We start from the raw sequence: 10,672 nt of genomic DNA on the forward strand, positions 1-10,672 counted from the left end.
CTACAAGTACCGTCTCGTCTATTAACTCCTCTACGATGCCCTCTTCACTGCTGAGGTGCTGTAAATGCTGCCATCGGCGAAAGACATGCCAGTATAGCAGTGACGTGTTGAGGAAGCTGCACGTGGTGCTATGCATGAATTCGGTCGGATAGCCCAATAAGTGGGAGACTACTTCGACTTGTGACAGTGCACGCTCGGTAAACACACGATTGGCCACGCGCATCAGGAACTGCCGAGTTTTGTTTTGCGTCGCATCTTGCGTTGTGCGAGTCTCTCTCGCTGCACTGTCGGCTCCTGCACCTTTCTCACCTAGAACGGGTAAAAATTCCGAAGCGGCGGCAACGCGTTTCCATACTGGATCCTCTACCTTGGTCGCATAGTTCGTCACATAGAATACTAAGGCCTTCGTCTTGCACTGAGTGGCAATGAATGATATATCGTGGTTGTGTCGCAGCCCGACCGCTATTGCCTTGTTCCATCGATTTACAAGCGGGTGCGTTCTACGAATTCGTAAAACGCCATCATCCGTGAAAGCCGTCTTCTCGATCAAGTTCCAAGGCGCACGAAATCGACAGAGGTTTCTCCTTGCATCTCGACGGGCGAACGAATACTTTACGCAAGTGGGGCTATGTGTATGGATCTGTGTTGCCCCAGCACAGAAGTTTGCTTCCTCGTCGAAATCGGCGGTAAGCTTCGATGTGTTATTGACCAGTTCGGATACGTCAGTCGTAACGCGCCTGTGCGATTGCACGGCTACGAAGGCTTCCTCGTCCAACTCCTTCCACTAGAGTTAGTGCAAAATTTCATCACTGGATTAATACTGACTGCTATCCATACCTCCGAGAAGATGCTGTCTGCGAATAGAGCAATATCTTCGCCATACCCTTCTTCTTTGTTCTGACCCAACTTATGAAGCAACGACCCAAAGTGCAGATTACCTTCCAACCAGAGAAGGCCGTGGAGGTGAAGCGCCCCTCTTTCATTAGTCTCCACAGCTCCGAAATACTGGCTGATCCGGCCAAAGACCGACTCTTCACCGACCTTGACGTAATGTTCGAAGAAGAGTGAGATCTCCCGATGGAAGAAGATGGCTGAACTCATTGGGTCTGAAACGGCTAGTCTAGCACGCTTATAAGCCACGTCTAGACTCCTAAGAAATTCCTCGGCATCTTTTGCGTCCCGTGTTCGATATGATGCTAACCGAAGCTTGATTGGATTGGTGATGTCATTGGGGTTCAACGTAAACCAGATGGCTGGCATCCCGTACCGTATTATGAGAGATTTGATCTTCCTCCGAAGACTAAGTCTTTGCTCACGAGACATAGGCTGCCGGTGCCCATACACTGAGATGCTTCTTAAAAGTTCTTGAACAGCTTTATCGCTGGTGTTGTTGGATTGCTGCAACTCCTTTTGCGCCGCTTCTAGTCTTGTCACGGTCAGATCGCCGACCAATCGCTCCAATTGCGAAAAGTTCTTTCTGTTCATGCTCAGCATGCTGATTCGACGATTCCTCGACCTCAGTCCCAAATTAAAGGCCAAGAAGGGGAACACGTGGTGGTTGGCGAAGCGACCGCCATGTCGGCGTAATACAATTTCAGTCCATGCCCTCAAGCTCATGTTTCGAGAACCGATAAGACCTGACGCCGTAGCAACGGGCGCTGTTCTGTCTACGCCTTTCCTAGGACCTGTTTTTCCCATCGAGCCCACCATGGCTTCTTCCGCCAATCTAGGACCGCCGAAACCGTACGGGAATAAGGTGGGAAATGCTTTGGCAAAGAACCAGGTGTCCAAACCGTCGGCAAATTCATCGCCACGAGATATGTGTATGTAAGGCTCTTGCTTCTGCATTCTTGCACGTTTGACACCGACCGATCCCTTGACTCTACTATCGGGAGCTGACTGACTGTTGGTAGCGTCTTCGGTGTCTTTGCGTACTGTACTACAAAAGTACCTAAATTTCTCTGCCTCTGGAATATCGGGTGCACCATCAAGGCCAAACATACCGGCTGCATTGACCTCAAAGAGTGTGTCGCCTCCGCCACTCTCGGCCTGTTCATCATGTTCAGCATGACAACCCCCCTGGCACTCGCCGTGAATGCCCTGTGATAAATCGGAAAATTCTGGCGGATCTTCCGCCGAACGGAGTTGGGCGATAACCTCCTCGATATTACCCTCGTGTTCTTCCATATCGGTGCCGCGCTCAGTCGGAGGGACAACCTGCGCGGTCTGGATTTTCTCCCGCGCGGACGGCTCGTTGCGCTCCATTCGCTCATAGATCATGTGCGGAACTCCATCCGAAAAGCTAGTCCAGTTGTTCGTCTCAGCCACATCAATCGTTATATCTCGGTAATGGCGGTTGTTTTTCTTCAACCACCTGAGCGCCGCTTCTACCTTTCCCCGACGTACAGACAGCAGTCTAGACAAGTCCGTTGGCTCAGGCCGTTCTCTACCGTGCCACGAAACATGTATGTTCTCCATCACCTGCACTAGTGGATGGGGTAGGACCTTTGTGGCTAACTCCTCCACATTGTTGGGGAACACTAAAATATGCCCTTTCACATGTCTTGGATACCTCATATCTTGCCTATGACCACTTTCGATGCTATGCTTCGTGATGAAGCCATAACACGAGTTTAACGATATAAGCTTTTCTTCTACAGGAGTTAGCCCCTTAAGATCGTCAGGATAAATATGCTCACAACCTAATCGAGTGTGAAGTTGTGCAGCAGGTGATAGCATCCCTCGCTCTAAAAGCCTTGCGCAGCTTTTGCATGAGGTGACACTGTCGGCATTGGGATAGCAGATCACGCATAAAGGCATCGGCGATCTACTTCCATCAACGACCAAGGACTTCCAGTCGATAGAGCTGACAATTTCGAGGTCTTCTTCAGCACATTTTCTGTAACAGACTGAACAGGTCTGTAATGGAAGTGTCTTGCTATTATGCATGGCGCTGTAGAACTTCTGAACTGTCTCAACCTTTCTGTCGAGGGGTATTGGCTTGCACCACCCTCTTGTCGACGATAGCTTGCTTTTGTTTTCGTACTCGTTCTCCAGCCATTGCAAAACATCCTTCAGGTCGTCACTTTGATCAGTTTTCGTCCTTTCTCGACGTCCTCCGCTGCGAGGCCGCTTCAACGGCTGGCTCGACTCCTGCGACCGATGTTTTCTCTTGCGCGAGCGGGAACCGGCCTGCGAGCCGTTCAGTTCTGCAATTCTTTGAATTTGAATTTGTTCTGGCGCATTAAACATTATTTCATGCACCCCATAACTTCCCCTGGGAGCTAGAGAGGGACCCAGTGAAGCTGCTCCCCCAAGTGATGTCGCCAGAGGCATTTGGGTGCTTATTTCGTGTCGGCCGATCCCTATTCTGTTGGAGAGATCCGTTGGCTTCTTTCCCCTTCCCCTTCTCCCTGGCCCTTCAGAACCTGTATGTGTTGGTACAAATGGGTTTCTCTCTATAGCGCACCACCTTGCACCGGTTTCCTGAGTTATTGACCACACTATTTCCCTGCCATGGTTTGCGGCCGGCGGAAATCGACCATGACTCAACGTCGAGCTGCCTGCCGAGTCTCTTAACCTCCTCTGACTACTCTCCTTTCTCAGATTAGCCTTTGTTTGCAAGTTACTGCCCTCTCCCTCACAATCCAATATCCCGTTTTGCCTCTCTTCAGGCCCTTCCCAAAAGACAAACTCCAATTCTCTGGAACCTGTTTCTTCCTCTCTAGCTGAAACAGATCGTGTAGGGAGCGACCCAGGGCCATTCCTACCCCCTTTAGGCTGAGTCTGGTGGCCGCTCGATTGCCTCGATGCATCGGTATCGTCCTTTTCTCCTTGCCGACCACTCCTTTTCCCTCGACCTTGCGCCAGATCCGACATTCTCACATCCACAAACCGAAATTGACCAGCCGTTGGATGAAGAGGCCTGGAACGTCTAGATTCGCGCATGACCCTCTGAATTGTCATGCGCGAGCTGACATGGCTATCCCCTGGTCCCGCTGGCCTTCCGACTTGCGATTTACTGCCTGGCTTTTCGCCACCAACGGTCGCTATGGGCATTGGCAAGAGAGGTCGAGGAGTTATTGATTCACGCATGGCACTCCCGGTGCGCTGATTCGAACTTTCCTGTGCGACGATTCTTGCTACATTGCCATCCTCTTTCACCTGTCTTGCCGGTAGAAGAGGTCGGGCGACTCTTGATTCGTGCAAGGTTCTCTGAACCTCATCGCGCTGCGTAGACTTGGCTCGCCCAGGGCTGCTCTTAGACCTCGAGTGGTTCGGCATTATTGCACTGCTTGCTTCATTCTGACTTGTGCTTGGCGATGGCAATATTAGTCGGAAGTCATTTGACGCGCACGACGGTCGGTGGGTAGCCTCCTGAGTCCGCACATCTCCTCGTGTTGCCGCAGTATGTCTATCATCGCTTTTTGAGTCTATTGAGGCCATGGCCATTGGAGTCTTGTATTTTCCGTTTATCATTGCTGTGCATACATTTCAAATGATCTGGACTCAAAACCACTCACTCGGCTGTCTACAACCCAGTCAACCAGACATTCTGGCAGAATATATCTGATTACAAACGTCCTTCCCACATTCAATACTGCAGCCTGTTTTGTACACAGCGACGGGTGGTCTCGGAATGGCCCTTAGCTCCGGCATGCTCACTATCTCATCACCATCAGGGTAGTAGATTTGAGGAGTCGACGGTCAATGGCTATGGCTTCGGCGATAGCCTCTGTCACGTGGAATGCAATGCACGATGCATCACATGCGACAGTAGCTGTCTGCTCCCTTTCTTCGTAGTGACTGGTTCTCCCGGGAAAACACATGCAAGAGCGGTCATGTGAGACAGCGGCTACGTGGATGAAGACGAATTTGGCCCCCAATGGCCCCCAAGCATATCAGGCCACAACAGCCCTAAAGGTTGCAACATAACCAACAAAAGACAGCAATATATTGACATTTAGTCCCTATTCTAAGGAACTAAAGTGAGGGGCCATGAACAGATATCGGCATATATCGGCAGATGTCAGGCTATAGACACAGACCGGCTAATGTTACCGGTACTTGCCGCACAATGAAATAAGAAATCCATGCTGATTCCCACATCCATCTATCCGCAGTTGTCGCCCATTGACATCCCAGCCGGAATAAGATGATAGCCCTATAAGATGCCTCAATTAACTATACAACATCCACCCTAACCGAGATCACTTCAGTACCAAACCACTTCGCTTTCAACTTCATGGTCAATAATGGCTTCATCGCCTCCTTTGGCTCTGTCTACTTTTCGCAGGCCATTTGACATTCAGAGAAATGTAGGCAGCGACATGTCCATGATGGCCCTTGTTCAGACAGGATGTCCCTCGAGGTTTGCCTCATCCATCGAACACCGTATCAAGGGCCTCAACACGGAGACCATTGCCCGTATCTGCTTGCCCACTCCCCCTTGGCTAATGAACCCAGAATATGCAGCTCTTCAATCCGGCAAAGGAAACCCTGATGAACATATATACGTGAGCCTCAATGTTGCCCTCTACAACCAGCAGCTCGATCCTTCGGACTGGACCGACCAATGGTTCTTCATGGCTGGCCGCGTCCATCCATATGCCCTGACTTGGCAGACTACCCAGCTCGACGGCTTGGAGACTGAGATTGGTACCATTACCGAATACACGATTCCGGCCTTTATTGTTCGAGAATCAAGCTTTCAACCGTAAGAGCCGTAACTTATCCCTTCTGCGACTGAAGCCGAGACTAAGCTGTCCCTGTATGTAGCATATTGCCTCGCAATCTCACCTCAGTTGATGCATTCCCTTCTATGCCTCCCACCGTCAGTCTCACTGGTCCCGTTATTGGCTTTGGCCACACCCTACTGCGAGATGAGGTCGTCTCGACCCTCGGGGACATACAAATGCGATGTTGCAGCTTCATTCAGCTCTCCTCCTTCATCACACCAGGTGATCCCGTGAAGCCCTTCAGAGGCTTCCACCCTTTTCAAGTCTTTATCATATTCCCCATCCACGCCAATCCTTGGTCCACTTTGTGCAGAAAAATGATCGACAGGCAGGATTCACATTTTCAAACTGGCGCGCCATTCACTTGTGCCGGCAAGGTCGTTGGTCTATTGGACCACGCGATAATGACTCGACCACCCGAGCTCGAACGCGACCACGTCTTTATCATCGTTCCGGACACCTGGACATTTCTTGACAGAAATTCCGCCTCCGCTTCATCATCTGCGCCTCCGCCGTTGACTCCCACAAAGACCTCTGCTTCTGCACCAGCATCATTTTCGCAAGTTGCCGCAGGGTTCACAACCACCTTCAAGCAACAGAATGGCAGCTCCAACGCACTGCCAAGCCCGGATGCATCACCAAAAACTGTTCGAGTTGTCGCAGCCGGGACCAAGCGCCCTCGCCAAGTCCCGTCCAATCCACCAGAGCAAGGCAGTCCTATCAAACAACCTCGATTTTCTTCTCAATCTGCATCAAATGTCTCGTCCACCACTTCTTCCACTGTACAACACGACTATTCTGACCCTGAATCCGCAATATTGAAGGATCGCCCCCCTACCAAAACTGATACTGCCTTATTTATAACAAGTACAACCAGCCTCGCTTCACCAACTCGTAGCAACATCATAGCAGCGCCCACCGAGGCTGCCAATCGTCCTCACCGCTCAAGACAGCCAAGCAAAAAGGTCCAAGAAAGCAACGTTGGCTAAGGAATTCAGAATGGTTTTTTTCTCTTAGTGGTTAGCCAAACAATGAATCTCGCTTAGAATCTGATATCCTCATACCCTACCCGTCACCTTGTGCATATCTTTTTATGCTCTTTCCAGCCTCGCTTTTGATGCTCCTTACTGCAGTACCCTGCCATTTGACACCCTCCGCATTTCTTGATCTGTTGTGTGCTCCCGCACCATTTACAAAATAATATTTCCGTAGCGGTGCTAAACCCCGAGCCCATCACGTTGCCTCCAAGCTCAGACATGGTACCGGAAATTTCTCGTCGAGCGGCAAATTCGCAGGCTCCCGTACTGCACTGGGCTCACCCACACCCCGATAAAGGGGTCAGACTTGTGGTGAAGCCAAGACATGGGCGTCTGTAGAATCTCCTTCGTAGCCTCCCCGCATATGCCACAAGTCGGACCAGATGCGTCTTAGTATTGCTGCTTCGTGTCGTTTCAATATGGGTTTCAATGTCGCCAAAAACTGTTTCATATATATAATCCGGGTTAACATAAGCTGTGGCAGCATTAAAAATAAGCCGACTTGGAGCATCGTGAGCAAATGACAGTTCCTCATTTGTTGGTCGCGCTTCAGCACCCCCCGCACTTGTAACATCTGATTATCATGCATGCGGACGTCTAGACCCTGGCGGGATTAGCCTGTATTCAGCCCATGCAAGCGTGGTAACGAAGCCACCTGCCTATATGTGCACTTGCAAGGCTCATTTCCCACCCCAAAATCTCTCTTTTTTGCAGACTTCGTTCCTCAAGGCTTTGATGCGCGAACCGCGACACGGTTCGCCTTCTTCCTGTGGATTCTGGCATGTTCCTTCCCCTTTTGGCACGAAAAGTCCGCTCTTCACCGCCCAACGTTGGCTTGGCCCGTATTCTGGGGCCCTTGCCTCCTCACTCTTTTACGAAATCGATGACAGCCAGCGCGACGACCCCGGCCCTTCACAGATAACCTCTAACGCCTTGCGGGTGGCCGACTTACAGATGCTGCTCTTCCATCAATAACTATCTCTGATGATGGCAAAGTCTCCCACATGATCTATATAGGTTCTTGCGATCAACAGTCAAGTACTATTGGGAGTAGATGAGTGGCTACTTAACTAGGTAGTTACCCTATTCTAATTGCAAGACTTGTTTTCTTGTTCTATAAGCCCTCCGTTTTAGCCGCACATCTCGCTAGCAGCTTTACTTGCTGAGCTATCTTGCGTAGGCAAAGCTATTTTTCTAGCATCCAGGCTCAACTGCCAAGTGTGGAACTCCACTAGGGTTGTCTCACTTAGGTCCTCCAGTCGGTCTTTGGCTATGGTCATACTCTCTGGGGTTGTATTACCGATAAAATCCCTCTTTCTGACCTTTGACAACAACATGATGCCGTCCAATGTTGGACACCGCGATAGCTGAACGTACAGGCTGCAGGGATCGCAAGCCAATGGAACCGCTTCACCATTGAAATTAGTCGTCCGCGTCCCGCGTAGCTCTAAGGCCACACGCTCCAGCGTCCGACCTTGTACTTTGTAGTCTGTGCAAGCAAACGCTGCGGTGCAGGGCAACCCTTTCCGCGAGCAGTCCGTTTGTTGCCACAGCCGCTTCCTTTGGCAATTGATCCTCACCCTCAACGGCGTCAAGAGAATGGTTCCTGGCGGCATGCCAACAAAGTTGAAGGCCTTGGTTGAGTCAGCCTTGAGTATTATCCGGCTCCCACTGGAGCGGCGCCCAGGCGCCAGGATAAAATCGGCGCCCGGGCGTCGCGATACCGTTTTAGCGGGCCGCACGTTTTCTGATTGGCCGAGTCTTTTACATGCGGACACTGTGTGTAGCTGTATTATAGGCAATTGAAGTGAATTGAGGTTTCAATGTGCAACAACTAATTATCATGGGGAGAAAAGTCTTGCCTGAGCCTGCGCATCATCTTCTGCTTGCTGCCATACCTGCCTTGTACCACGTCTGCTGGCTTCCTTGGGATCGCGATCAATCCGCGACTTGACCTCCGCTTCGACACGTCGATCTTCTGCGGTATCCAAATCGATATAAGCCATCATCTCTTCTTTAGTCCATTCCCGTCTTTTACGTCCAGATGAAACACAGTGCTGGCCCATTTGCTTGTAATCTCGACACCATATATACAAGTCTTTCTGGTATCTCAGTGGAAGTCCCATGGCTCTGCGATATGCTTGGTTTGTCTTCAAACTGCCTCTGGGTTGGCTGTCATACCAGGCCTGTCTTGCTAGAACGTAGCGTCTATAAATCGACTCAGGAGCATAGTGAGGCAAGAGCGTCTCTTCTTCTATTGTAGCATCTGACGGAGCACGTTGTGTCATTGCATCGACCTCCCGATTCGAAGAATTTGTGTCATGAGACTTCGGCGATGTTTGCAAGTCGGAGTCGAGAGTTCGTGGCGTCAGCTGCACTACTATCATATCCTCAACTCTGTCATGGGTCGTCTCATTTGTTCCGTGAATGAGAACCCCCTCATCTGTTTTCTGATCCATTCGCTGACTCACAACGTAACCCAGGTCCTCGTTCAATTCCTCGTTCACCTCATGATCTAATCGTTGATCCACTTCTTTAGTCCCTGTACACGACGTATCGCAAACTGTTTCCTCTAGCTGGCATGCTAAGCCATTTTCAGCGCCAGCAGACCAGCCAGCTAATGCTAGCGACACATCTCTTGGTTCAGCTAGTTGTGGTATAGAGGACTCCAGGATTATCTCCTGTTGCCGCAGTGGGCATATTCGTGATGACCTCGTATGACCAACTGCGTGACATCTTGAGCACGTAGGTGCAGAGCGGCCTTCTACATGTTCAAACATGCTTGGTTCTCGTTGCGTGCTTGATTTAGCCATGGCTGATGCCTTCTGTATCCTCGACTCAACTCGAATGGGCTCGAGTATTAGCTGATGTCGCCCCTCATTGCGCTTGAGGTGCCACTGTTGGTGGAAGTCATCTATGCTAAGAGCTTGATTTCTTTCCAGAGTTTGCTTTATTTTATGGACGCAAGGCAAACCATGGGATTTGGTGAACGTCCCGCTACAAACCATGGAAACACGGGGATCCGTTTTCTCTAGTAGCCGCCTTTGTTCATCAACCTTTCTCATTGCCTCGTGTGAGACCCAGCCATGTACAGCACTGAACAAACTGCCGCCCAAATGCTCTGTTGGCTTTCGGGTCTGTTGTCTGGCTTGGGTTGATCGTATCTCCGAAAGCTGGTTTTCGACTGCATGCTTGATGGTTCTCCAGACGTCGAAGAGATCGAACTTGCTGGTCTTGAGGTATGACTTCAGCAGCGCATGAATTCCCTCCACACGCGAAGTGACTGCATTTCCAAAGTGCATGTGCTGATCGACCCAGGCTTTGACAAGTTTCTCTTTGTAGGGCTGGAGCCAAGTCTTTTTGATATATGCTACTTCTTCGGCATGGAGTGGAAGGTATTTCTCGTCAAATGCAGCCACACGCTTGTTGAACTCGGCCTCTGTGGGCGATTGCATAATAGAATGCCAAAAGTTGTAGAATTCACCCCATTTAGCTGATTTACGGCCTGCCAATCGAGATGCATCTGCTGCTATGCCTGCTGCTAACTGTTCTTGTAACGTGAAGATGGGAAGACAATGTGCAAGCACGGCTCTGTTTGCATGCCAGAGGCATAGCAAGGATTGCGCAGCGGGGAAAACGTCATCAATAGCGTTCAAGCACGCCACACAGCGATCCGAGAGGACCACAGAGGGAAGTTTGGCATTGCATACTTCATAAAGCGACCGAAGGCGTTCCAGAGCCCAAGCGTAATCCTCTTCCTGCTCACCGCTAAGGAATGCGAATGCAATGCAAAATGACCGGCGACAGGCATCGACCCCAATCATATCGAGGAGCGGCATTTGGTATTTATTTGTCTTGTATGTGCAGTCTAGCAGCAAAAGTTCAGAATACGATTGC

The 10,672-nt window shown here is 50.4% G+C and overlaps 3 protein-coding genes across 3 annotated transcripts in view; 1 reads left to right on the plus strand and 2 right to left on the minus strand.

The window, feature by feature from the left end:
• Positions 1-30: 30 nt before the first annotated feature.
• MAA_10453 (ATP-dependent DNA helicase PIF1) lies at positions 31-4,479 on the minus strand (the record flags this gene model as incomplete). The annotated part of the gene is made up of 4 exons (XM_007828451.1): positions 31-128; positions 208-784; positions 838-1,934; positions 2,004-4,479. 4 exons carry the CDS (start codon positions 4,477-4,479, stop codon positions 31-33), a joined length of 4,248 nt encoding a protein of 1,415 aa, XP_007826642.1.
• A 776-nt stretch (positions 4,480-5,255) lies between these two features.
• On the plus strand, positions 5,256-6,727 carry MAA_10454 (uncharacterized protein; the record flags this gene model as incomplete). The annotated part of the gene is made up of 2 exons (XM_007828452.1): positions 5,256-5,716; positions 5,779-6,727. The coding sequence occupies 2 exons, from the start codon at positions 5,256-5,258 to the stop codon at positions 6,725-6,727; spliced, it is 1,410 nt and encodes a 469-aa protein (XP_007826643.1).
• Positions 6,728-8,616: 1,889 nt separating this feature from the next.
• The window catches only part of MAA_10455 (uncharacterized protein), a gene marked incomplete at both ends in the record, with an annotated part of 2,968 nt that continues 912 nt past the window's right edge, over positions 8,617-10,672 (minus strand). Inside the window, one exon of the mRNA XM_007828453.2 lies at positions 8,617-10,643. Coding sequence (XP_007826644.2) covers positions 8,617-10,643 — 2,027 coding nt within the window. The remainder of the gene's footprint in view (positions 10,644-10,672) is intronic.

Source organism: Metarhizium robertsii, assembly GCF_000187425.2.
Source record: "Metarhizium robertsii ARSEF 23 chromosome Unknown MAA_Scf_42, whole genome shotgun sequence".
Taxonomy (NCBI): Eukaryota; Fungi; Ascomycota; class Sordariomycetes; order Hypocreales; family Clavicipitaceae; genus Metarhizium; species Metarhizium robertsii.